Source organism: Mesoplodon bidens (assembly GCF_964165515.1).
Source record: "Mesoplodon bidens genome assembly, chromosome: 15".
Classification (NCBI taxonomy): Eukaryota; Metazoa; Chordata; class Mammalia; order Artiodactyla; family Ziphiidae; genus Mesoplodon; species Mesoplodon bidens.
The window spans coordinates 50,156,288-50,183,043 of record NC_138171.1 but is presented as its reverse complement, the minus strand read 5'-3'; the positions used below and the strand labels follow the sequence as shown (position 1 = coordinate 50,183,043).

The 26,756-nt window shown below is 46.3% G+C and overlaps 1 protein-coding gene across 1 annotated transcript in view; it reads left to right on the top strand.

Moving 5' to 3' along the window:
- Positions 1–26,756, top strand: part of VWA3A (von Willebrand factor A domain containing 3A) — a 50,178-nt gene that overhangs the window by 2,798 nt on the left and 20,624 nt on the right. The window contains 18 exon segments of the mRNA XM_081256441.1: positions 1,323–1,341; positions 1,343–1,410; positions 1,729–1,852; positions 5,911–6,041; positions 6,137–6,214; positions 8,644–8,698; positions 10,670–10,768; positions 12,163–12,269; positions 14,576–14,698; positions 15,010–15,118; positions 15,330–15,395; positions 17,648–17,773; positions 19,643–19,778; positions 19,888–19,991; positions 21,668–21,748; positions 22,169–22,207; positions 22,209–22,270; positions 23,729–23,848. Coding sequence (XP_081112567.1) covers positions 1,323–1,341; positions 1,343–1,410; positions 1,729–1,852; positions 5,911–6,041; positions 6,137–6,214; positions 8,644–8,698; positions 10,670–10,768; positions 12,163–12,269; positions 14,576–14,698; positions 15,010–15,118; positions 15,330–15,395; positions 17,648–17,773; positions 19,643–19,778; positions 19,888–19,991; positions 21,668–21,748; positions 22,169–22,207; positions 22,209–22,270; positions 23,729–23,848 — 1,647 coding nt within the window.

Genomic DNA, 26,756 nt, shown 5'->3' with positions numbered 1-26,756 from the left:
CTTAACAATCACACTAATAAATGTATTATTCTAAATTAAGATAATTACTTTTAAAGAAAGGAGCACAGTTCTATGACAGTTTACATAACACAAAGGAACCTGGAATAGAGTGGGATGGTAGGGAAGACTTCCTAGAGGAAGTAACATTTGAGCTGAAATGTCAAGGATGAGTGTGGTTGGGGGGAGGGGAGGAGAATGTTCCAGAGCAAAGCCAGCACATGAAAAGGCCCTGCCATTAAAGGAACTGTACAGCATTCTAGGAACTGAGGGGGAATGGGGCTGTCGAACACTGAAGCAGCGAGCAGTGGTGGAGTGGGAAAGCTGGAGAGGTAGGTGGGCAGCAGCCAGAGCTTGTGAGCCTCAAATGCTATCTTAAGGATCTTAGTCTTTATCCTAGAAATAAAGGGAAGGCTTTGAACAGCTTTAAGCAGGAGGGAGAAGAGGGGGTGTGACCTTGGATTTGTTGGGGGTTTTGGCTGCATGGTGCAGCTTGTGGGATGTTAGTTCCCCAACCAGGGATTGAACATGACCCTCAGCAGTGAGAGTGTGGCGTCCTAACCACTGGACCACCAGGGAATTCCCTGGATTTGGGCGGGGGGTGGGGTGTTGGTTTACTTATTTATTTATTTATTTATTTTTGGCTGCGTTGGGTCTTTGCTTGCTGCCAACTAGAGGAATCCTGCGCACAGCAACAAAGACCCAATGCAGCCAAAAGTAAATAAATAATTAATAAAAATAAAATAAAATACTTTATATTTAAAAAAATAAGGTCTAAGCTCAAAAGACACCTTCACTGATCACCTGACCTATGCAAAGCAGACTCCTTTCCTGATTACTATCATATCACCCTGTTTACTTCCTTCCCAGTACTTTCCACAATTTGTTATTACGGTATTTACATCACTCTCCCCCTCTGGGAGGACAAGGATGATGCCTAGCTCAGTGATTGTCAACTGGGGACAGTTGTGCTCCCCAGGAGACATTAAGCAATGTTTAGAGACGTTTTTGGTTGTTAAAACTTGCAGGGGGGCAGGGTTGCTACTGGCTTCTGATAGGTAGAGGCCAGGCATGCTGCTAAGCATCCTTCAATGCACAGAAGAGCCTCACGACAAAGCATTAGCTCGTCCAAAATGTCGAAAGTGCTGAAGTTGAGAAACCTTTGTTATCTTGTTCACTGTTGTATCCTCAGCATCTAACACAAAGCCTGATACCTAGTATGTGTTCAATAAGTATTTATTGAATGAATGAATGAAAGAACAGTTGAGCTGTTGTCTATATGCTGCACTTACCTTTTTCTTTTCTGGTATTCTTTTCCTCCTTAGGAAAATAAGCATTGGGTGTTTTTATAATGGCCACACAAACTAGTCATATCTTCCATGGTCAAGATAATAAGTTTCTGGAAAATCATTGGTAAGCATCTTCTCTGACTTTCCAAATGAAAACAACAACAACAATATTTTTTTCACGGGAGTTGAGGGGGAAATACCTGCCTTTAAGTGAGACTGGGTAAATGGTCGATGCATCATCTTATACCTGAGGGCTTCAGTTACCTAACTACCAAAACAATAGAATAAAATGTCTTATGAACCTGGAGTCCACATTTTATCGGGATCTACACAGGAAATTTTCCCAGTTACTACACAGAAGTAAAATGTTTCTGGAGGCCCTGACAACGTGGAGTCAATGTCTGGTGCTGGGGCATTAATCAAATTACTTTGTGTTTTTTAGCATGAGGAGAAACAATGACAGAGATCCAAAGAAGCAATTGAACCAGAAGAATATCAATGAACATGGCCAAAAGCTAGACAATGGACTACTGGTTATACATAGTAACCAGACACAGGACTTACTGGTAAAAACCATAGTGCTTTAACTGAGTGCCAGTGCTTACAAATCATAGTCTGGGAATGCAGCAGAGTGTGTTAAACTCTGGGTATTTCTTTCTTCACGTAAGATCTCAGGACTGAAAAGGATTAGTTACACACTCATCTCTGATCCCCTGCCTTTAGAAATGACTGAAGTATCTCTATGCTGTTTATAGAAACTGTATAGCCTTCTTGGCAGTATCATTAAATATTCAGGGGGATGTGAAGACACTGTCCTTGTTATCAAAGCTTGAAGACTAAGGAATTTAATTCTAAGATTCTCCTTCCTGAGATTTGTTTTTCTTGTAGGATTCCCTAAAATCTAGATCCAAAAATCAGTTTCAGGAAGTGCCATTGGAGTGAGAACGTTATGGCAGGAGAATTAACCTCTAGAATAACCAGAACTGTGGTCTTAGGCTGACTCTCAATGTGTTGATGAGCTCTCTTCCCGTCGTGGTGAGTGGATTGTCTAGAACTCGCAATTCACTCTACTATAGAAACTATTGTCATCAGGGGTTGTCCGTGCAAGCCTGGCCCATAACCGTCTACCTATTCTACACTACAGTTTAGCAATGGTCCTTTGAAATGATAATCAGTCAAAAACAATACAGTTTTAATGCTAGCAATTAAAAATCAGGAAAATAGTTGTGTTTTACTTTTCTCCAGTATTGGCACTTAGGGGAAAGCAAGTTTAATTAAAAGGAAATGAGCAAATGTCAATAGAGTCTGGAAATTCTGAAGGATTCTTTCAATGACTTTAGATGTTGATACTATGAGTCTTTATTTCACCTAATTTCTTATCAAATACACGACTTTCCAGGTGTACAAGGACCACTCTTATTTATCAGCCACAACTGGGGCCTCCTTTGCTTCACAAATAAATAGCAGTGGGAAAGAGGGAAAGGATTGCCCCAGCACAAAGATCTTATTCTTCTGTATGTAAAGCACATCCTTCAGTATATAATCAGTATGTCCTACAGTCAAAATCCATCATGTGTTTAATGGTGGCTCTTCAAATATTAATAATATAAAATCCATGTCCTAAAAAGTGATGGGACTTCCCTGGTGGCGCAGTGGTTGAGAGTCCTCCTGCCGATGCAGGGGACATGGGTTCGTGGCCTGGTCCGGGAGGATCCCACATGCCGCGGAGCGGCTGGGCCCGTGAGCCATGGCCGCTGGGCCTGCGCGTCCAGAGCCTGTGCTCCGCAACGGGAGAGTCCGCAGCAGTCAGAGGCCCGCGTACCGCAAAAAAAAAAAAAAAAAAAAAAAAGTGATAGATCATTTCAAATGCAAGAGAGGTGAATTAGAAGTCTACCAGGTTCAGTGTTACCAAAGGGAGGTGGTTGTCCTGAAAGATGAGAAGAGTGACACCTAGTGTTTATGTGCTGCAGAGCAGCATTTTCCTAAGCGAGCGGCTGGGGCTAAGTTTATAGGTGGTGCTGTTCTGGGGCAGGACATTAATTAGCAAAGAATCACATACTGAGAAAGTTGTCTTTTCAGTCAGTTCTCTCTCGATCCTTCACAAAGATAGTCACAGTTTGGTGGTAATTTAAAGGCAATATAGTATCGTGATTATGAGCATGGCTCAAGCTATACTGCTTGGGTTTGAATCCCAGCTCCACCACTAACTAGCTGTGTGACTGGACAAATTGCTTAATTCTCAATACTTCAGCACCCTTGTCAGTAAAATTAAGTTAATAACGATGGACCCTATTTTGTAGATGTAAATAAGTTAATATACGGAAAGTGCTTGTCACATAATAAGCACTATTAAGAGTTTGCTCTAATTATTCGTGTTTTCACACTTCTTAAACACTTGCTAATTTCCTTTTGAAACAGAGGGTGAGAAGGTCTCAGGCACAGAACTTACGGCATCCAATACTATCTAGCTGGAATATGATAGCAGCAGTTTATTTTCATTGCCTTTGTTTGTTTGTTACCTTCTGTTTCTGACCCAACCTGAGGGGAAACAAGAATCACTGTTAAGAACCGTTTATGCAGCAGCACTTGAGGCCACACTCTAGATCTTAGCGTCACACGCCCATCTTACAGGTGGAGAAAGAGACACGGGGCTTGCCCAGCATCACAAAGCTAGTAAGTGGGGGGCCCAGGACTGCACTCCCTTCTCCCCTCCCTCTCTTCCTCTGCCCTTTCCTCCTTCCGAATCCTCTGTCTGATCTAATCCTGTCTAATGCAGCTCCGTCAGCCAAAGCAGATAATTTCAACCCCTTGTCTATCACCTCACCGTCTACAGGGAGAGCCTGACAAAGACAAGCCCAAGCAGTACCCACCCAGGGTTCAAGCAGGCACACAGGAGACAGGCAAAGCCATCTTTGGGTGTAGTCAGGGGCCGCGGTGGGCTAAGCAGTGCGCAGGCCCTTTCCACAGTCACTGGACGCTGCAGGGTGGTTTCTCTCACTGTGGGACTGAGCCGGCCTCTCCCCTTGTGAGGCCGTGTCCCACACCCTGAGTCACAGCCAACCCTGGCAACCTGTAAGGCCCGCTGATTCACACAGACAATGGCGGCCGTGCTGGAAGCTCTTGCAGCATCCCTGTCTGCTCCAGGCCTTGCACACCTTTCCAGCCTCTTCTCACGTCACGCTTACCCTGCATTTGCTGCCCTCCAACCACCGTGGCCACCTTTCTGTTCTTCCAGCACTCTGCCCCTGCCCCCAAGCCCACCTCTGCCTGGACTGTGCGCGCCCAGAGACACACAGGGCTGCCTCCTCCTGCACCTACAGATCACAGCTCAGAGGGGCCTCCCCAACCCCCCATCTCAGCTAAAGTGACCTCCCCATCTCCACCCGAGCCATTTTCTATAACATTGCCCTGCCCCACTTTCTTAATACAGTTGCTCCTTGCTGAAATTATGGACATTGATTTTGCTTTTCTTTACTGACCATCTATCCACACTAGAATGTGAGCTCCGAGAAGGCGAGAACATTTCTATCTTGTTCACACAGTAGCCCTAGGACCAGGGACAGTGCCTAGTTCAAAGCAGGGCTCAGAACAAGGCCAAGTGGGCTCAGAGTCTTAGGTCAGCTCTCTCCACCTTCTGGCTCTCAGACTGTATCACCAATGTTGAATCCTTGCTGTGAACGACTTCAGCTCCATCACCAAGGCCACCACCCACGTCCTGAGCTTAGTGCTATGTAAGTGACACTGGTGTCACTCAGCACAAGCAAGGGGGCTTGTTCATTTCATGGCCAGACTCCTGTGATGGCTCGGAAATTCTTCCTCTAAAACTTTTACCCACTGCTCCTGTTTCTGGCCTCTGGAATGGACAGGGAAACCCATTCCCTCTTCCATCAGTCAACAAATGTTTGTGGAGGATCCCTCAGACTGAGAGGGAGGCAGAACTCATATACCTGAAAGGACGCAGGGAATGAAAATACAGAAATAAACAAAGACGCCACCATCACTTGCGTTTGACAGAGACTCAAAGGTTGGCAGGGAAGAAGGAAAGCTTTATGGTGAAAAAAAGGGAAAGCTTCAGGTGTACCCTGAAGGAAGCCAGGGGCGGACTAACTAGAAGCCGGCGTCTCCTGTGACTGATTTGGGGGCATGTTTGGTTTTCTCTGGTTGGTCCTGAGCTGAAAAGGGGATGAAAAGTAGGCAAGCTGGCAGTCACTGCCAGAGCCCTGACTTCCCGGTCCGATTGCTGCAGAGGTTGTGGTCTGGCTCCATGGTCTGGTTGCTACACATGTGGTTCGGAGTTCTGCTGTCATACAGGGTCTAGCCACTGTGTGTTTGTGTATTTAGTCTCTCACAAGGCAGGATGTGGCGAGTGGCGCTTGACTCCTCTAGACACATACTGGGGATGAGGTGAGGGATGGGAACGGGTATTTCCGGGCAACTGGCCCAGAGCACAGGCCTCCACATTTGTCTGTTGCCTCAGCAAGGCGAGTTCTTAAACAGACTGCTCTCGGGTGGGACCGGTCAGGCTGGCACCCCTTAGGGGTCCACATGGAGGGAACCTAAAACATCCTCAGCTTCACCCTCTCTTTCCACTGGTTTCTGTCTGACTCTGGCTTCTGTCTTGCAGAGGCTGCAGGGCTATGAGACCCAGCTGCCTTCAGCCAGGGAGGATTCAGAAGATGATTGGCTTTTAACACACAATTTAAAGTCTAGGAAACTCACCTTGGCTGACCTGATAAGCCAGGGCACAGCCATGCTGTAAGTCTGCAGCCATTCCCCTCTCCCCCCAAGCCTGCAAGACACGTCCATCCCCCGAGCCCAAGAGACCCTTTCATAAGACTTTTCTTCTTCAGGAAGGAGGGTAGCAGTGTCACGAGGAAAATGCACATCTCCACCCAGACCGTCCACCAATTCGAATCCAAGCTTTCTGAGTAAGTATGTTTTTCAGTGTCTTCCCAACAACCCAAGAGCTCACAAAGTACCTGGTTTCGGCAGCCTGAAAATGACTTTGTTCAAACGACAGTCTCTGTGGGACCTGGGCAGGCTTCTTCCCGCTTCTAGCCCCAGCTTCCTGTTTTTGCAAATAAAGAGGTTGGACCATATCAGTTTTTCTCGGCCTTTTAAAATCCATGGTCCCTTTGGATGAACACATCAAACCTCACAGCCTCATCTGATGTGTAATAGTTAAGAGTGACCACTTTCGATGACAGATTGATTGGGTTCATACTTTTTTTTTTTTTTTTTTCGGTACGCGGGCCTCTCACTGTTGTGGCCTCTCCCATTGCAGAGCACAGACACCGGACGCGCAGGCTCAGCGGCCATGGCTCACGGGCCCCGCCGCTCCGCGGCATGTGGGACCTTCCCGGACCGGGGCACAAACCCGTGTCCCCTCCATCGGCAGGCGGACTCTCAACCACTGCGCCACCAGGGAAGCCCCTGGGTTCATACTTTTACAGATGTATGTCAAAAATATTCAGGCTCCCCACTTCCAAACCAGATTTTTTTTTTAAAGCTTCTCTTTGGTTTATTTATTTATTTATTTGGCCACACCAAGAGGCTTGTGGGATCCAAGTTCCCCAACCAGGGATCGAACCCTGGCCCTTGGCAGTGAAAGTGAGGGGTCCTGACTACTGGACCGCCAGGGAATTCCCCCAAACCAGATTTTTGACGTCACCATCCATCCCCGGTGTAGCAATCTATGGGCCATGATTACTGCTTGCCTGAGGTTTCTTAAAATGTTAGAATAATAATTAATAGCCAACATTTCTTAATGTGTCAGGAATTCTGCTAAGGGCTGCACACATTATCTTATTTAATCCTCACAACAACTCAAAATATAGTGTTACTCTCAAGACTGTTAACCAGAAGTCAATTACTAAATAACCAATTTGCCAAATTTATCAGAACATTTTTTTTTTTTTTTTTTTAAATTTATTTATTTTATTTTATTTTTTTATTTTTGGCTGTGTTCGGTCTTCATGGCTGTGCGCAGGCTTTCTGTAGTTGCGACGAGCTGGGGCTACTCTTCGTCGCGGTGCACGGGCTTCTCATTGTTGTGGCCTCTCCTGTTGTGGAGCACGGGCTCTAGGCACGCAGACTTCAGTAGTTGTGGCTCTCGGGCTTCAGCAGTTGTGGCTCGCGGGCTCCAGAGCGCAGGGTCAGCAGCTGTGGCACACGGGCTTAGCCGCTCTGCGGCATGTGGGATCCTCCCGGACCAGGGCTCGAACCCCTGTGCCCTGCATTGGCAGGCGGACTCTCAACCACTGCGCCACCAGGGAAGCCCTATCAGAACATTTTAACTGTAACTTTTATAACATTTTATTGGGTTGGAAGGTTAAACAGATTTTAAAGATTTCTGCAATATTTTGGTTGATTGGTTTTAATTGTGAATCCAGCAATTTAAGGAATGTTTCAGGTCTCTTCAGTTAATTGGTCATTTGGCAAATTGATTTTCAGAGAGTTGGTTTTCAGTAAACTAACTTTTGGCAAATTGACTTGGATAAAGTCTTATTATCTTCATGTTGGAGCTGATGAAGCTGTGGAGTCTACCACACTTGTCCAAGGTCACACAGCTAGTAAACAGCAGAACTGGATCTCAAAGACAAGCTCGTCTCATTACCTGCCCATGCCCTTACCTGCACCCACACTCATGCATGCCTTATGACTCTGCCCACTGCCCCATGCCCATGAGTTTATATCCAAAGGCCTTCCCTGCCCTTCTCTGGGCCCCCAAATCCCACCTGCCTCAGAGAGGGCAATTCAGTTAAATTCACATGGCTGAGTCCTTAACTTGAGTGCCTGTTACAGGCTGGTCTCCAAACAGCCCCTGGAATACTTTGCAATAAGGGAAACTCAAGAAATTCCCCTGGCCACTTACTAGTCAAAAACTAAGTTTTTGTTCATCAGTCCACTGAGAAATTGCTGCTGAGTTGCCTCACCTGTGCATTTATGATCATGTCCAGGTGACTAGGAAGTCTCACCTGAGAAGACACAGATTTGAGAAGAGCAAGAATGTTCTTCCACCTTCCTCATGAGAACGCCCCCCCCATCCTCCATAGACTGGCCCTCACTCGAAGCCCACCTAGTTCCACCAAACCACAGCCTTTTATACTGAACATTGCATCAGCAAAAGGACCCCACACACACTTGATCCCTTTCACAATCCCCTCCATCCTTTATCCCAGAAAACAAAGACCTTCTGTTTTCTCTTTGCTAGATTTTGCCTTATATTCTCCCAATGCCTTAGACACATTAAGAGAAAGAAAGTCCCATCCACACTTTCCTTCCATGTATGTAAGTGGCTGTTTTGCTCAGTGATGAAGCTGACCTTGGGTGACAAGTTTTCCTGGTGTTTTGACAGAGCTATTGAACTCTATCAACAGAGAATTCAGTGGCTCACAGAAAACAGCAAGAAGGTAATAGATTTCATTCTTTGCCCCCTTTCACTCATTCCACCTGTACTTGTTAGAACCCTTTCAGATGCAAGTGCTAGACCTCCAATTTACATTAGCCAAAGCTAAAAAGGGAATTTCTAGACCTACAGAAATGAAAAACTCAAACGCAGCTGTATCCGGGGGTTCAAATGATGTCATTCTTTGTCTCTGAGCTCTGCTTTCCCCTGGGTTGGTTTTACTCTCGGGAAGGCTCTCCCCAGTCTTGGGAAGATGGTCACCAGCAGCTCTAAGCTTACATGTCACCAACTAAAGTGACATGTCAAAAAGGATCTCACCTTGCTTTCCCAGTATGCCCTCCCAAGTCCTGGGATTGACACTCTCTGGACCAGTTTAGACCAATCACCATAACCAAGAGGATGAGATACACTAACTGATTGGGCCTGGAACTAGTGCTCACACCTGGGGAAAGACAGGGGGTGAGGGAAGTTGGGGGAGACTGGGTGAGCCCCCCCAAACCTCATGGACTGAGAAAAGGGAGACAGATGGCTGCACATGGAAAGCCAGAGTGCTGTTACCAGAAGAGGAAACGGATCCTGGGTGAGAACAGCAGAAAGCCCCTGGACCGTTTCATCTCAGACTCCTAATGAGATTTATGATTAAGGCTGATCATCTGGACATAACTTTTGAAAGTTTGATTAAATGTTTTCCTCAGACCCAAAGAGTAGAAGAGTGATCATGGGCAAATTAACCTTTATTTTGCTTTCTTATTTGTTTTAGCCTATATTCTTCCACTGATGCTTTTCTGGCCCACCATTTGCTTTCACCTTAGGCAATCCTCAACTCTTTTCTTAAACCCTGGGACAGGCAAGATGCTGAAATCCATGCTCCCCACCCCCAAGCCCCACCTCTACTACCCAGGCCGATTCCAGGGTGTAGTCTACATCTCAGATCCAGAACCATCTTCAGTTGCTTAGACAGGTCAGCAAATGCACATCTCCAGCTGTGGCATGCCCCCCTCTGGTTGCACGTGGTAACACAGGCAGAGAGAACTGAGAGGGGTGAAATCCTCACCTACTCCACAAACACCCATTCAGGGAATGTCGCTCTCACCTGCCTACCCACATCACACCTGTCCTGGCACTTCTGACAAAGGGGGAGGGGATTGCTGGTTGGGTCCTTCCTCCCCTTACCCCTTTCTGATGGAGTTACTGCGGAGCCAGAAAACAAGCCCCGATTGGATTCCAGGGAAGCAATCACCTGTAAACCAGCTCATGACTCTTCTGCGTGCTGGGGCACCTGGGGTGATGCATAGTCCATCACTGGGCCCAGTTCCCGACTCTGCTGTCAGCAAGGCCTCACTTCTCTGGGTGTCCGTTTCCATATCTGCAGAGGATAAAAGCAGGGGTTATTAACCGGTGGCACGCAGGCAGATCTGGCCCTACAACCACGTTTTTCTTTGCCTCCATAGTTTTATTTTTTGAATCAGTTGTCAAGATTTAAAAATCTTGATATTTCACTTTTATGTCTGCTTTCAGTCTTCTCTTGAAAAACTGGGACTATCTGGCATCACTGGGCTCCAATTCCCTCTTATTTACTTTTCCAGTTATTTCTATGGGATGAGTTTCTAGAATTTCAATGGCTAGGTTTAAGGGAATGCATGTTTGTTTGTTTTAAATTTATTTATTTTATTTTTGGCTGCGTTGGGTCTTTGTTGCTGCGCGCGGGCTTTCTCTAGTTGCGGCGAGCGGGGGCTACTCTTCGTTGCGGTGCACAGACTTCTCATTGCGGCGACTTCTCTTGTTGCGGAGCACGGGCTCTAGGCGCACGGGCTTCAGTAGTTGCAGCATTCTTCTATAAAATGGGTCTTCCTTCTACAGCTTCTTGTTGAGGTCGGGGAGCGCTTGAACGTCTGCTACACAGAGCTGCCCAGTAAAAGGTTTGTAGAAGCACAGAGCTGTGCTGGTTGTTTCCGCACGCCCTCTTTGGTTTTAGGCATTTGGCCTCATCAAGGGGACCAGAGTCGGTGTCCTCATTGATGTGTCAGCTGTCAGCAGTGGCCCTCAGAAGGAGGAGTTCCAAAGTGACCTCATGGTAAGTCTCTCTGGCACAGAGAAGGACCTGGAACTGGCACCGCCACCCCACCCTCCCCTTGTGAGCTTGCTAATGGACTTTGTTTATAGCAAGTGCAAAATGGAGTGTTTTGCAAAGAACAGTTCACACTTAATTAGCACCTACAGTTAAAAAAAATATATGTTGAGTTCTGCAAAACCCAACCTCAGAGTCTTTCTCAGCTGCGGTGTGAGCTTCTAGTATTCACACCACAGCAGTCCCTGCTAACCTGACTTTGTCTCAAGAGCCCGGAAGGAGGGCACGCAGGCAGTAATCAGTTGGGCTGACCTCAGCACAGCACGGGCTTCCGGCCTTTTCCAGACAAGGAGCTATCCTGCTTGCTTTGGCTGTAACTCAGAAGCTAAGAACTCTAGGGTCACATCCCAGGCACCTCCACCACTTCTCGGCTGTGTGACTGTGTTACCTCATCTGTAAAACAGGAATGATGACAGTCGCCACCTCACAGGGTCACCAGAGGACAAAAGGAGTTCATGCAAATTAAGTGCTCGGTACAGAGTCTGGCATCGAAAAAATCCTCTGTAGTCTCTGTGAAGTGTTATGGAGGGTCTGTTTTCCTAGAGGAACCTCTAGAGCTTTGAATGAGACCTTAGCAGCAACAGCTGGTCCCAGGACCCTTTAGAGGGATCAACATGGGCCAGTTTCCAGACTTGTCCCTTGTTCCTGGTCTCAGCAGGTGTCAGGGAACAGGTGTCAGTGCAGGGCCCTCTTCCTGACAGGTCCCAGGGCCCGGTTTCCAAAGATCCCCCAGCTGGGCTGGTTCAGTCTTAGCCAGGGCAAGGCTCGTGTTGGCAGTAACAGGTGAAGTTTGTAGTTGGCCGGGAAGAAGAGGAATGAGTTATCTTATTGTTGGATACTCACCAGGTTGAGCCTGAGAGCATCCAATGGGTTGGCCCTGCACCCGTCGCTCTATCCCCAACTCACACGCCCGGGACAGAAACCTCTGCCCCCGACCTCCGTTCTCCTCCCTGGGTGCCACAGTGAAGTGCTGAGGGTGCAACCACAGCACACGCTGAGGTGGGTGCTCATCCCACTGCACCTGTGACCTAAGTGCACAGCAGCTGCAGCATAAGAGCACGTGGTCTGCGGTCAGCAGGAGTGAGGGACCAGCTCCCGGAGTGGCCCGCCAAGCCGCGGGCTGACCACCCAGGCCCCATACCTGCCACGCACAGCCAGGAGCAGGCTGGGATGGGCAGCAAGCAAATGTCAACGTGGGGCTACTAAGCTGGGCCTTAAGCGACCCTGTTTCAGCACGACTCACACCCCAGCCCAGAGGGCCCAGCCACAGAGTGAGAGGTGGAGCCAGGCTCCACGTGGCCTGTGGCTCTGGAAGCCAGTGATGTCCTTTTGCCCACCAGAGCCTCATTGATGAGCAGCTGAGCCACAAGGAGAAGTTGTACGTCCTGTCCTTTGGTTCCACCACTGGCACCTTGTGGCCCAGCCCGGTGGAAGTCAGCACCTCCAGGTGAGTGACTGCCCAGCCTTAGCCTGGATGTCTACCTGGTCATCTTCCTCCCTAAGTGTTAGTGTCTTTATTGCATGATTAAAGTGCAAGACCCCCAACAGATGAGACAGTTCACAAAAGCAGAAACACAGGGAGCCAATAACTTTTGGAAAAGTCACCCCACGAGCACCACAAAATGAAAAGACTAGACACCATTTTTACCCAGAAAACTAGCAAGGTAGTTTTATGATTATGAAAATAATACATGCTCATTTTCAAAAATTGGAACAGAATAAAAGGATAAATAATAGCAGATAAGTCTTCCTCTTACCTAGCTCCCCCTCACCTCCCAATAGCAGTTTCTTCTATCTACTTCCACAGTCTTTGCACATACATGCATCCGTGTGTTTATCCGCTCTTATTTAAACATAATCAGGAGCACATTACACTGTTTTGCATCTTGGCTTTGCATCTAATCTTGACTATCATTTTCTCTCAGTACACAGAGAGCAACCTCATTCTTTTTTTTTTGCGGTACGCGGGCCTCTCACTGTTGTGACCTCTCCCATTGCGGAGCACAGGCTCCGACGCGCAGGCTCAGCAGCCATGGCTCACAGGCCCAGCCGCTCCGTGGCATGTGGGATCTTCCCGGACTGGGGCATGAACCCATGTCCCCTGTATCGGCAGGCGGACTCTCAACCACTGCGCCACCAGGGAAGCCCCAACCTCATTCTTTTTAATAGCTGCATAGTATTCCACTGTGTAGATATACTGTAATTTATTTAGCTAGTCCTTTGGGAGTTTCTGGTTTGGAGGGTTTTTTGCAGGTGGAGAGAGGGGGAAGGTAAGAATTTCTGCTTACTTATGCCAGTAAATAGATATCTCTTTTCCATGAAGGGAATAGCCTTGATCATCCACCATGTGTTAGGTGCCATGCTTGGCATTTCACATGTACTCTCTTACTTAATATTTATAGCCAACACATGGGATAGGATTGCTATCCCCGTTTTGCAGATGAGGACACTGGGACTCAGGTTAGGGAAATTTTCCAAAATGGCAGAGTCAGGATTGGATTCCAAAGCCCAGAGCGGATCCCAGGGAAAACCACATGCTTGGGTTTCTGGGACGGAGGTCCCCTTGCCCAACACTCGCTGTAAAGAGGAGTCCTTCCGGGTAGAGAAGTGCTGGCTCAGGCAGCACAGACTTTGAATCCTGGCTCTGACAGTTACTGGGGGATCTTGACAAGTCCTTTAACTCTCTTATTAGCAGAATGAGGCAAGGATAACTGTTTCTCACAGAGTTCTGTTGTGAAGATGAGTGAAAAATGAGTACTTGGCATGGGGCAGGTACTCAGTGGGTAAGAGTGTTTTTTACTGTGATTTCCACTCTTGTTCAACCCCTGAGCTCTGGAATGTCAGACCTGGAAGTCACCTTGAGACCGTCTAGCCAAGAGTTCCTCAACTGCAATTATTCCTGGTCTTCCCTTGTGATTTTTGTCATATACCTGCCACTTGAACTATTATTTACTCTGTGCTACTTGTACTATTATTGATTTTTTAAAATACCAATGCTATATTTACTTTGAAGGCAACTATCAATACCATAACTGAGAAGCCCGTATCACTTGCCATAATTAGAAAGTCACTATAAAAATAAATAGAATGAAAGCAGACAAAACAATGTTATTAAATTCCAGCTTGAAACCTATTGGCTAGAGAGGGCACCAGGCCTGGGATTTGTTCTCTTTGTTTAAAAGGGAGATTCAAACAGTTATAATAATGAAAGACAGACTTACTGGCAACGAGCTGAGGGGACTTTTTTGCAGGGGGAGGTCAGACTGAAAGAGAAATGGAAAGAGAAGGGCTGTCTCACTAGTACCACATGAGACATTTAACCAAGAAAGCTCTGTGTTATGTCATTTTCCCTGTTGCGAGTGGTGTGCATCCCAACCCATGTGGAATGTAGCCACACAGCCTCGGTGACTTCTCTTCAAGCCCTCTTAGGGTTAAGGGATTAACTCTGTGCTTCAGGCTGAGGTCTGCCTCCCAGGAGAGTTGGAGGGGAAAGGAGCTTAGCCCCAGACCCCCATGTAGCAGAGTCTCTAGAAGCTCAGGCCCTAGAGTCACACCTGGTTTGAAATCTCAGCGTTGCCAGCTGCTTACAGTATCACCTTGGGCAAGTCCTAACTCTGAGACTCAGTTTCCTCATCTATAAAATGGGAATAAAGGTATCCACCTCAAAGAATGATTGTTAGATTTATACCAGCTCATACCTGTCCTGGGCCTGGCCCCTAGTAAGAGTTATTAGGTTGTTATCCTCTCCCCCAGCCTCCAGGAACTCAAGCTCTGGGTAAAGAAACTTCAGCCTGACAGAGGCAGCAATCTGCTGCAAGCCCTGAAGAAAATCTTCGCCGAGGGGCTGAATTCTCTGGTGACCATAATGGGAAGCTGGTAGGTCTCCTTTCCTAAGCTGATAACATCAAGGGGTTGGAGAACCAAACCACTGTTAGAGAAAAGACCATCAAGACTCTTCACGTACGCTTGAGAGAAGGATTATGTTTCCAGGCCATTTGTCCACAGATGCTGGGGCAGGGCAGCCAGGGTGGCCAGGCCTGTGGCCCACTCAGCCCTGCATCTTACACAGGTGACCTGGGACACAGGTGGTTGATTAGGTTTGGTAGATGTTCCTTGGGAATTACCATTTTGCTGGGGAATGTCCTCAGGCTGAGGTGTCACCTTCTCTTCTTCCGTCTTCTCCACAGCCCAGATCAGCCTTCTGAAATCCTGTCCGAGTACATCCAACAGTCCACCATGGGAAGGGACCTCATCACCCACATCATCACCTACAAATGCGCTGATCAGGTGCCCCCTGTAAGTATCGAGATTCTCCAAGGCTTCCCTTGGATTGGCTATAGTGAGCTAGGCCAGCCTTTGAGGCCCCCAAGCTGTGGACCAGAACACAACTCTCCTTGTACCTAGTTCTCCTGTTGGTAAGCTCAGTTGGGAGGCTCAGACGAGGAGAAGGTTTGTTAAGGTACCGGCATTGCCCTAGCGACGGCTCACCCTGTCACCATCCCCGCAGGTTGTTCTGAAGAACCTTGCAGAAGCTCTTGGGGGCTACTACCACTGCTACAGCCCAGAGACAGAGGTAAGCCCTTGGGCCAACACACTGCCCCCTCCTCCCATCCATGCCTGCCTCCAAGGTTGTGCCTGGGGAATCTGGGCCAGACAGACCATGCTGCATGTGTGCTTGCTTTCCCCCCCTCCCCAACTCAGTGGGTTTACAAAGGTAAAATCAGGTTAAAATGAATATGTGGGAAGAACAGAAACAACATGAAATCACAAGAGATCCTTTTGTCGGTGTGTATGATGAGTTGATTACACGCCGGTAGAATCCTGAATCCCTATCCAGTTTCCATCAACGTGGGCCCCAGCCCACCTCTGCTCCCACCAGCGCTTTGAGTTTGAAGCAGTTGCTTCAGTTCTCTCTCCTAGATGGACCCCACCTACTGCAGGAGATGCACAGCAATCAATTCTGAATGAGCAAGTAATTCTGTACCCATCCATCCAGTAGTATCCCTGTTGCAGTTAATAATATCGCATACTCCGTGTCCACAGTGGAGGTGACAGTTAACAAATGTGTGTGTAGATCCACTTGGCAGATTGAGAATCCAGCCATCTGCTCAGTTAATAGGCTGTGCCTTGCCTGCTAACCTAATCGCCGTGAGCACATGAATATTTGCATCTCACTAGTATGTTCAAGTGTCGAAAAGTCGGACATTTCCCACGAGGGAGCCAAGGTCAGGCAACATTTTCCTTGGGCAGAACCCCTTCTTGTTACCTCATTGCCCAGACTCTAGAGGAGTCACAGACTCCAGGGGCTAGGAAAGTACAGTGAGTGAATGAAACTGGCTGGTTTAAGAAATATTTTCTGTTAAAACCTGTGAACCTCTTGGCTTATCTGTTGTTTTTCCACTCTTAGTAGAGGTATGGGTAAAACAAATTTCATTGTCTTTGTTATTATGGACAAAACAACAGTGCAAAGGTGACAAAAAATGACAATTGATTCTGATGGGGACACAACAGTACGCGGTAAGGAGTGCGGTGAACGAAACAGCACTTGCCGCAGCTAAAGAGGCACCTCCGCGCGGCCCCAGCCGGGTGTTCTGTAGGAGTGTGACCACCAGTGTTGCCAGGTCTTCTGATTTTTTCTTTTTTTTTTTTTTTTTTTTTTGCGGTACGCGGGCCTCTCTGTTGTGGCCTCTCCCGTTGCAGAGCACAGGCTCCGGACGCGCAGGCTCAGCGGCCATGGCTCACGGGCCCAGCCGCTCTGTGGCATGTGGGATCTTCCCGGACCGGGGCACGAACCCGTGTCCCCTGCATCGGCAGGCGGACTCTCAACCACTGCGCCACCAGGGAAGCCCAGATCTTCTGATTTTTCAACAAGAGCCAGAAACCTGGATTTTTGTATGTGTGTGATTTCTTTACATTTTTTAAAAATTGCAGTGAAATTCTCATAACATAAAGTGAACAATCAGGGGAAGTTAGTACATTCACAATGCTGTGCAATCACCACTTTTATTTAGCTCCAAAACATTTCCATCGCCCCGAAAGGAAACTCTGTATCTATTAAAGCAGTGACTCCCTGTTCCCCCTCCCCTGCAGCCCCAGGTAACCACCAATCTGCTTTCTGTCTCTAGGGATTTACCTATTCTGGATATTTCATATAAGTGGAATCATACACCTTTCATGTCCATCTTCTTTCACTTAGCATCATGTTTTCAAGGTTCATCTATGTTGTAGCCCGTATCAGAACTTTGTTCCTTTTGCCTTGAATAATATTCCATTTTCTGGATATACTACACTTTGTTTATCCATTCATCAGTCAATGGACACTTGAGCTGTTGTGAACTGGTATGATTATTGGTGTGCAAGTATCTGAGTCCCTGTTTTCAATTACTGTAGGTATAAAGCTAGGAGTAGCAATGCTGGGTCAGGTAGTAATTCTGTTTAATTTCTTGAGGAGCCACCAGACAGTTCTCCACAGCAGCTGCACGATTTTACAATACCACCCTCATCCCACAGTTCCAATTCCTCCTGCTTCCCCTCCCCCCTCCTCCTATCATTATTATTATTATTGTCATCCTAGAGGGTGTAAAGTGTTTCTTCCCATTTTTAAGGCTAGACAGCCCTTCAGTTGTTTAAAAACACTGCAAGCCAATACTGTACAAATGGAACACTGACTTTCGCAGGCTCTGTCCTGCACATGGACCCCGGTTTATAACGTCCGCTTTAAAGAGCCTGCCGCTCCGCCTTAGGGATTCACGTGGCTGCCTGTCCTTTCCCACTGCCGGTGGCCAGGTGACTTCTGGATGACAGATTGCCCTCACCACCCCCCAGATCTACAGCAGCCGGGACGTGGATGAGCTGCTGGCAGAAATGCAGAAAGCCCAGAGCCTCCGGGGCCATGTGCAAGCCCTGCACCAGAGCGCCCCCTGCGAGGAGCGGACCGGCTCGATGCACGAGGTAGGTGGTGAGAGCCCCAAGCTCAGACCTTCCGCGGAGGCACGCAGCTGGCCTCGCCGTGCTATCCTGTCTCACCTGTCGCGCAAGGGCGCGGCTGCCAGGCCTCCCGCGTCCCGAAAATGGAACAAAGCGAGGCCCCGCCCCTTGCTGTCCCAACAGCTGTGAGCTGCCCAGGCCTCCGCTGGAAGGATCTGGTGGATTTTCTAACTGAAAGATTTATTTCAGAGAAAGGCCAGCAGGCTCCTGCCACCCCTTCCCTCTACCACTGCCCCTCCCTTCGCCCCAGTTTGGAGAATGATGAAAACTTCAACCACACAGGGTAGGCTGTCTTGAAGACGGTCTTCCCACCAGTATCTCATTCAGGGCAAAGTCCCTGCTTGAGGACGCTTAATTTAACATCAGCAGAGTAACTCAGAAAGCTTATGGACACAATCACCGTTAAAGCTGCGTACCGAAGAGAACTGGGAATGCGTTTATAGCTTCACAGAATGAATGTATGGATTTGGGGTACCAGACGTTTTGACCTGGCTGGATGTAGTGAAAGAAACACAGCACTTAGACTGGGATTTTAAATTTTAGTTTCAGCTCTTCTACTGATTATCTAAAACAATAACAATAATTATTAGTATTATAATAGTTTTCATTTGCTGAGTGCTCACTATAAGATGGGCACAATGCTTAATTCTTTAAATGCCTTATTTTATCTTTACAACAACAATCTGCAGTAGGTATGTTATTATCCCCATTTTACAGGTGAGAAAACTGAAGTTAAGAGTTTAAATAGGGCTTCCCTGGTGGCGTAGTTGTTGAGAGTCCACCTGCCGATGCAGGGGACACGGGTTCGTGCCCCGGTCTGGGAAGATCCCACATGCCACGGAGCGGCTAGACCCGTGAGCCATGGCCGCTGAGCCTGCGCGTCCGGAGCTTGTGCTCCGCAACGGGAGAGGCCACAACAGTAAGAGGCCCGCGTACCGCAAAAAAAAAAAAAAAAAGAGTTTAAATAATTTACCTGAGATCACAGAGGAAAGCTGATTAGTCTCAATTGAACCCAGGTCTGTTTGATGCCCAAACCTTGCCAGATGTTTCCCAAAATGAAACACATGTACTACTTGTAGTTTGCAAGATGATTATAAGGTGATGCATAGATTAATATTCTTTTCAATGTTATGCATTTAAAACTAGCTCATTATGGCAGAAGTAGATCTTTCTAAAATTATTTAAGTACAAAAAAGGAAGTCAAAAATTAAAATTGAAATTAACATTAATTTCAATTAATATTATTAAAATTAAAAATTAAAAAGATTTAATGTTATATGTTTGATTTTTTAAATATTAAGTAAATAACAGTACAGTGGTACTCATAGCAAAGCTCATGAAGGAGGTGCTCGAATGTCTGAAGTTTGGGAATTGCTGTTCTGTGTTTTCCTCATACATGAGCTATGTGATTTAACCTCTCAGAACCTCAGGTTTTTGGTTGTAAATGTGGGCGAGAGAGGGTGGGCTAGATCAGGGCTCCCTAAATGAGTTGGTGCAGGTACTTTTTAGTTCCCTGGAGCCTTATATTTGAGCCCTCGGCAAGGCCACCTGTCATCTTGGAGTCCGAGGTGCTTATCTTAATGGTAAGGGTGGGAAGGGGTGAGAAGGATGGACCAGTGAGAGAGGAAGTGAGTTTCTGGGTACATCTCTCTCTTCTCCTGGAAATTCCAGAAATCTCCTGAGAGGCAGATGGGGATAGTGGGAGGGGAAGGCAGAACTGCCTTTAGTTTACCAGGTAATGTTTTCAGATGCTCCCTTGGATGGGTGGGGGAGACTGTGGACTTTCCAGCTCTAAAATATGATTATGTAAGGATGATTTTTCATTTCGATTAGATTTCCACAGAGGTTGCAAAGAGGCCACTCACGAGTCTCTTGTCTAAACCCCCAAAGCATGAGGATCCCCTCACAATTGAGTTCCCAAACTTGGACAAGACTTCTGCAGAATGGCTAAAGACCAATAGCCTGAAAGGTAAATACCCAAAGAGGGAGGAACCCAGGACTCAGGTGACTAACTGAAAGGAATGAACCCTTTGGGGCTTCACGAGTAGTGCCTCAAACCCCACCATTTATTTTTACAGCCAAGAAGCTAAGCCTTTATCAGGTTCTGGCACCCAATGCATTCTCTCCCGTGGAGGAATTTGTGCCTATTCTCCGGAGGACAGTATCATCAACTATCCATGAGGTAACTCAGATTCAGAGTTCTGTCCAGTCCTTTGCAGGGGAGCTCCTGCGTGGTATTTCCTTTCTGAAATGTTCAGGAAATAGAAGTCATAAGACAGAGTCCAAGGAGCAAGGGTCTGAGGGCCTGGAATGGGATGGAGGCATTCCACCCAGGACTCTAGAACTCTCATCAAATCCACTCTAACTGCTGTTTTTCAAAGATACGAAAATGAAACTTGGGAGATTGGGGTAAGAGGGAGTATATTGGGCACCACGGTCACCTCCTCCATGGAGGTTTTCCTCCTCCCCGTTCAGAAGACTCTCTCTTTGTGTCCTTGCTGTACCTTGTACAGACTTCTGCTATCGCTCCTGTAATGCGCTAATGTGTGTATTTGTTACATGTCTAATCCCCACCAAAGTATGAGCCCTTTAAAAGAAAAAGCTCTTCCCCAACCCTCTATCCCCGATATCTAGTACAAGTAAGCACTCAGTGAATGGCGGCTGAGTGGGTGGAAGGAAGGATGGAAAGAAGAATGAAAAGGATGAATGAGAGGATGGATGGAAATGATGAATGAATAGGTGATGAATGAATAGGTAAAAGAGTGGATGGATGGTTGGATGGATGGATGGATGGAAAAGTGAACAGATGGAAGGATGGAAGGGAAATTGGAAGGATGGATGACAGGATAAAATTAAAAAGATGAAAGGATGAGGACTTCCCTGGTGGTCCAGTGGTTAAGACTCTGCACTCCCAATGCAGGGGGCCCGGGTTCGATCCCTGGTCAGGGAACTAGATCCCGCATGCCACAGCCAAGATCCCTCACGTGGAAACGAAGGTCCCATGTGCTGCAACTAAGACCCGGGCACAGCCAAATAAATACATTAATTAAAAAAAAAAAGACCAAAGAGTGAAAGTAAAGATTAAAGGAAGGGTGGAAGGATTTAAAAATGAAAGGACGGTATAATGGTCATGGGCGAATAGAAAGATCAGTGGGGGGACTTCCCTGGTGGTCCAGTGGTTGAGACTCTGCGCTCCCACTGCAGGGGGCATGGGTTCGATCCTTGGTCGGGGAACTAGGATCCCACATGCCGCACCGTGCGGTCAGAAAAAAAAAAAAAAAAGGAAAATGAAAAGGAAGGAAAAGAAAGATCAGTGGAAAGGCAGAAGAATGAAAGGAAAGAGAGAGTGTGGGCATGTAGAGTTCTCGCAGCCCACGGATGGATGACTAGATAGAAGGAGTGATAGTTAGGGATATGACAACTTGGTGGAGGATGAAAGAACAAAGTGAACAAATCTGATTTTCAAAGTGTCCATGAAGGCCCATCTGGGTTCCCAAACCTAAGAATTCATGGCTAGTATGTTTTAAGGTCTGCAACCCTGCTATTACCAAACCTCCAACCATATCTTGTAATAAAGACTCTGATGTTCAGAAGAGCCTCCTGAGAAGGGAGCTGGCTTGCTGTCAGGCACAGTTCATTCAGGGGACTGTATCCTGAAGGCCCTCTGCTGCCAGCCCCAGACAAGGCAATGGCCTGGTGTGTGGGGAAGAGGGGCATAATCCAACCCCAGATGTGCTAAAAGCCCATTTCCCTCTCTTGCATCTCACTTGGAGAGCCCAGTGGCCAATTTAAACTTAAAATCCTTCCCTACCTGTGCTTCTGTTCACCTGCTCCCCTCCTGGACACACCTGGGTGCAGAAGGCAATGGTACAATTTGAATGGCATGATGGGACAATGAAGAATATTCACGTGGACCTGCCCTTCCTGTATGAGTACCAGGTCAGTGGTGGGTCCCATCAGTCAGAATATGGGGTGCGGGGAGGGAGATGGGTGGGATGTGGAGGCACCAAGCCACTGACTGAACTCCCTCTTATAAACAGAGACTGTACTCCACCCACAGGCCCCTCTGGAGCTTTCTCCACCTCCTCCCCAGGCAGGGACCTGGATCAAAAGCCTCTGATCCTTTGTGTCAACATTTACCTCCTCCCCATTTGAGGCAATGAAATACTTTGACTCTTCCCTTCCTGATCCTGTGGCAGACTTGTCCATGCTTTAGCAGAATGTTTGTACTGCCTGGATACCCATGGCCTTGACACACCATTCGCAGAAACCAAGTGGGGTACACCCCCTTCCCCCCAGACCCCTTAATCGGCCATGCTCTGTGCAGTCGCTCACTGTGTGTGGCGCATGAGTTTGCAGAAGCAGCTCAGCAGAGCTATGGGGATGTACGAAAGACGGAAGACGGATCGAGTGGCTCTCCTTGGCCAGCAGAAGAATCTGGGGCACCGTCTGCGAAAAAAGGTACCTTCCCCCAGTAGTGTTCTTGTCCTTCATGGGTGTCGCGTGTGACACAGCACTCAACCAACTCATGAATTCCCTGTTGGTAGCATCAGAAGCCATCATTTAGATTAAGGGTCAGTAATCACCCAGCAGAACCCCTGGAGGGAAAAGTCACCACTGTCATCCCCAGCATCAGCAATAGCATCACTCAATATCAACAATGTCACTCAGGGATCTTTCTGTTAAAAAGCAACAGAAACTAAGTGCAAATTGACTTAAACAAATCAGGGAAGTCTGGTTAAGGTAACTGAAAATTCTAGACTAGATTTGATAGCTGTCTTCAGGCATGGCTTGATCCAGAGGTTCATGCTATGTCAGGAATCTCTCTCCATCCCTCAGCTGTTTTCCTCTCTGTTCGCTTTGTTTTCAGGCTGGCTTTCCCCTCCAGGTGGCAAGATAGCCACCCAAAGCTCCCAACTTCCTTCCTTCCAGTTTAGCACTCCCAGGGCTTGGGGCAAGGGTCCATCCTTGAGCTAGTCACTAGGGCCAAGAGGGTTTGATGTTCTGATTGCCTGGGGTCAAATGTCCACTCTTAAAGCTTGGGCTGGCGTCAGCTCTACCCAACTCAAATGGACTGTTAGAGACAGAGGTATTCCCCCTCCTCGCCCCCCAAAAATCAAGATGCTGCTGTGAGAAGAGGCAATGGATGCTGAGTAGGGAGAAACAATAGGTATCCAAAATATCATTATCACTTCCATACCTTACTTGATGCCTTACCACTTACCAAGTATTATGCTTTGTAATACTATTCATCTATTATACCATTTAATTCTCAAAGCAACCCTATGAAGTCTCATTATAAATAGTTTATAGTTAAATATGTCAAGGATCAGAGGGGTATTGTGACTTGCCTAAGGCCACACAGGAAGTGGGACTTGAACCAAGGCCTTCTGACTCTCTATCCAGTGGATTTTCTTTTGCTATCCATAGCTGTCTCAAAATGAGAATGGCGGGGAGGAGATGGGACTATAAGATTTGAAGTAATAAAAGAAGAAGGCTGAATAGCACTAGAGATCTTAAAACAGAGAGAAAATAATGATACATTTCCCCAGAGGCCCCAGTTACGCCTAATTCCCCATCTAACTTGCTTAGCTTGTTTCTGTTTTCCCTTCATAGACCCCAACCTATAATAATATTGAATGCTAGTAATTTAAAACAAGGAAATGTACAAAATCATTATATGCAGCCCTGCCCTTAAACCATCTCCACCACGAGGCTTTATACCATGATAGACCCTCCTGGAGAGAAGGTTCTACTGTTGTAAACCCGCCTGTGTTGACTTCAGACCATGGAGATTTGGCCGGCTATGAATTTGGCATTCAGAACTCCCCTGGAAAAAACGTTAAATAGTAAAATGGAACAAAATAAACATTATCTGAGAGGTTCGGTTCTCCTCTTAAAGCTTGTGTTTCTTTTTAGGTTGGTTATACTGCTCGATATCTCTGTGACCAATTCCATGTACATTATTCATATCCAGCACTCCCTGAGACTTCTGCTGGAGGAGCAGCTGTCCAACGAGGACTGCTTCAACATCATCGCGTACGCTCCCGCTTCCTGCTTCCCGCTTCCCATGGTGGGGAGGGCGTGTGCACTCGGATGCCATCGCTGGGCTGAGGCTTCTGGCAGGACAACAGATGTATGGGCACCCAGCATCCTAGGAGGGCCGTCAGTTTATCTGATTTGAATGATCTTGTTTGGGGCATTGAATAATTAAATGGTTGCAGGACAGTCCCACTGGGGCGAAGGTGATAAGCGGCCCCAAAACACATTGCTTGATCAGCCAGGATAAAGTAACTCAGCCCATTGCCCCATTTGGCTACCAAGCTGATAAACACAAAAGAGAAAAAGAAGGGCCCCCAGGCTTTGTTCCTAGCTCAGTTCTAGCAAGCCACAGTATTTCAAACATTCAGAATTCCAATTATAAATTTTAATTATACATAGATATATCAATATAATTTTTGTATATAGTTATATGTTGTATATTGTATATAGTTATATAGAATTAAATTATACAGTTATATATAAAACTATATGATTTAATTATATATAAAACTATATATTTAAATTATATATAAGTATATATAGTATAAATTAAAACTATATAACTATATATTTAAATTGTATATTTTATATATAAATTTTAAATATAAATAAACTTAAATTTAAAATGTAAATATTCAATATATAACAAGTGTTTAACTACATATACATTTAAATTATATATGACTATATATAATACTATATATATTTGTTATACTTCTGTCTACATAGTTACTTATATTTTTAATCTATAATTATATATAATTTAAATATATGTATAGTTTTATATATACATTTCTTAATTAATTTTATTTTTGGCTGCATTGGGTCTTCATTGCTGCATGCGGGCTTTCTTTAGTTGTGGCGTGTGGGCTTTCTCTAATTGCGGCGAGCAGGGGCTACTCTTCATTGCCATGCGCGGGCTTCTCATTGCAGTGGCTTCTTTTGTTGCAGAGCACAGGCTCTAGGCATGCAGGCTCAGTAGTTGTGGCTCGCGGGCTCTAGAGCGCAGGCTCCGTAGTTGTGGTGCACGGGCTTAGTTGCTCCGCGGCATGTGGGATCTTCCTGCGCCCCTGCATTGGCAGGCAGATTCTTAACCACTGCGCCACCAGGGATATATATATATATATATATATATATATAAAATAAATATATATATATTATACATATAAAATATGTATTTTTATACATATAAAAATATATTTTTATACAACTTCATATGAAATAGGGAGTGTCCTAAACCTAATAAGTCAGCAGTTAATATTATATATTAAACTGTACCAGAGTCTAATCTTTCCCTAATAAATTCTACAGAAAAAAATGCTTAGAGAAGCATTTTGGACAATATTTTCATTCATTCATCCATCCATCCATTCATTCATTCAACGAACATTTATTGAAAGCCTGCCATGCACTGTCACGATGCCAGGCATTAGGGATACAGAAGTTAAAACACACAATACCTATCCTCAAGGAATTTATGGTCTAGTAGTAGGAGACAGGCGTGTCAAATATAAGTGCTATTAAATGTTTTCTCAAGAAATAAGCAAAAGGGAGGATATGGGACTGTGAGGCCTCAAAGGCAGGGTCAGTCTATTCCACCTGGGTAGAGTAAGGCCAGGAAATCTTCACAGAGGAAGTGACCCTTTAGCTGAGTCTTGACAAATGAATAAGTGTTTGCCTAGCACATGGGAGTGATGGGGGAAATGGGGAGAAAGGACATTCCAGGTATAGGGAACAGCATGAGCAGAGGCACAGAGGTGTGACGTACTACAGAACCCTGGGGAACTGTCAGTGTGAATAGTTCAGTGTGAGTAAGGGGTGAGAGGGAGAGACTGGGCATGACCAAAAAACAAAATAAAACACCCGGTGATGGAGGCTTTATATAGGAGTTTTTATACTATAGGACGTATAGGTATTGAAGGATTTTAAGCAAGAGTAATAATCTTGAAACGCTCGAGCTACAAGGGGAAGGATGGACTGAAGGGATGCGATACTGGAGGGGAGACCAGTTAGACCACTGCTGGGGTAGAGGGGGCTTGAGTCAAGGCAGTGGGAGTGAAAGACAGGGAGGCCTGTGAGGGGTGCGGGGGAGTTAGAATCTGCAGAATGTAGTCACTGTTTGGCTGTAGGGGATGAGGGAATGGTGAGGAGAGGATGTGCCAGGTGGAGCTGAGCTTGGAAGATAAACATGTAGAGTTTGAGATCCTCAGGAGTCTGGGGATTCTCCTGTGAGCAGCTCTAGCCAAGAATACGGGTTTGCGAGCCATCAGCATTTTGGTTGAAGACATGGGAGGGCATGAATTGCACCTGTGGAGACGTGAAGGGGGAGAGATGACAACCAAGGACAGAAGTTGGGAAGAACGGCCATTTGGAGTGTGGGCAGAGACAGGGCACCGCCAAAGAAACAGGAGAGGAGCAGCCAGAAAGGCAGGAGGGAAACCAGGAGAGAAGGGGGTTTACCCTTTCCCAAGGGAAAAAAAAACAGAGTGAGAGCCTGCAGAAGCAAAGAAGGAAGGGAAGAATGCAGGAATCCACTGAATCTGGCAATAGCGCTCCCTGATAGGCAAACAATGAGATATAATGTTTCTGCAATTCATTTTGGCAAGTATTTAAACGATTGATAATACCCAGTGCTGATGATAATTTGGTGAAAAGGGCACTCTTGGAAAGTATTGGTGGAAGTGTAATTTGGAATAGCCCTTGTATTAAATTTTTTTATTACAGTATAGTTAATTTACAATGTTGTGTTAGTTTCAGGTATAGAGCAAAGTGATTCCGTTTCATATATATATATATACACACACACACACACACACACATATATATATGTATATATATATATATATACATATATATATATCTTTTTCAGATTCTTTTCCCTTATAGGTTATTACAAAATATTGAG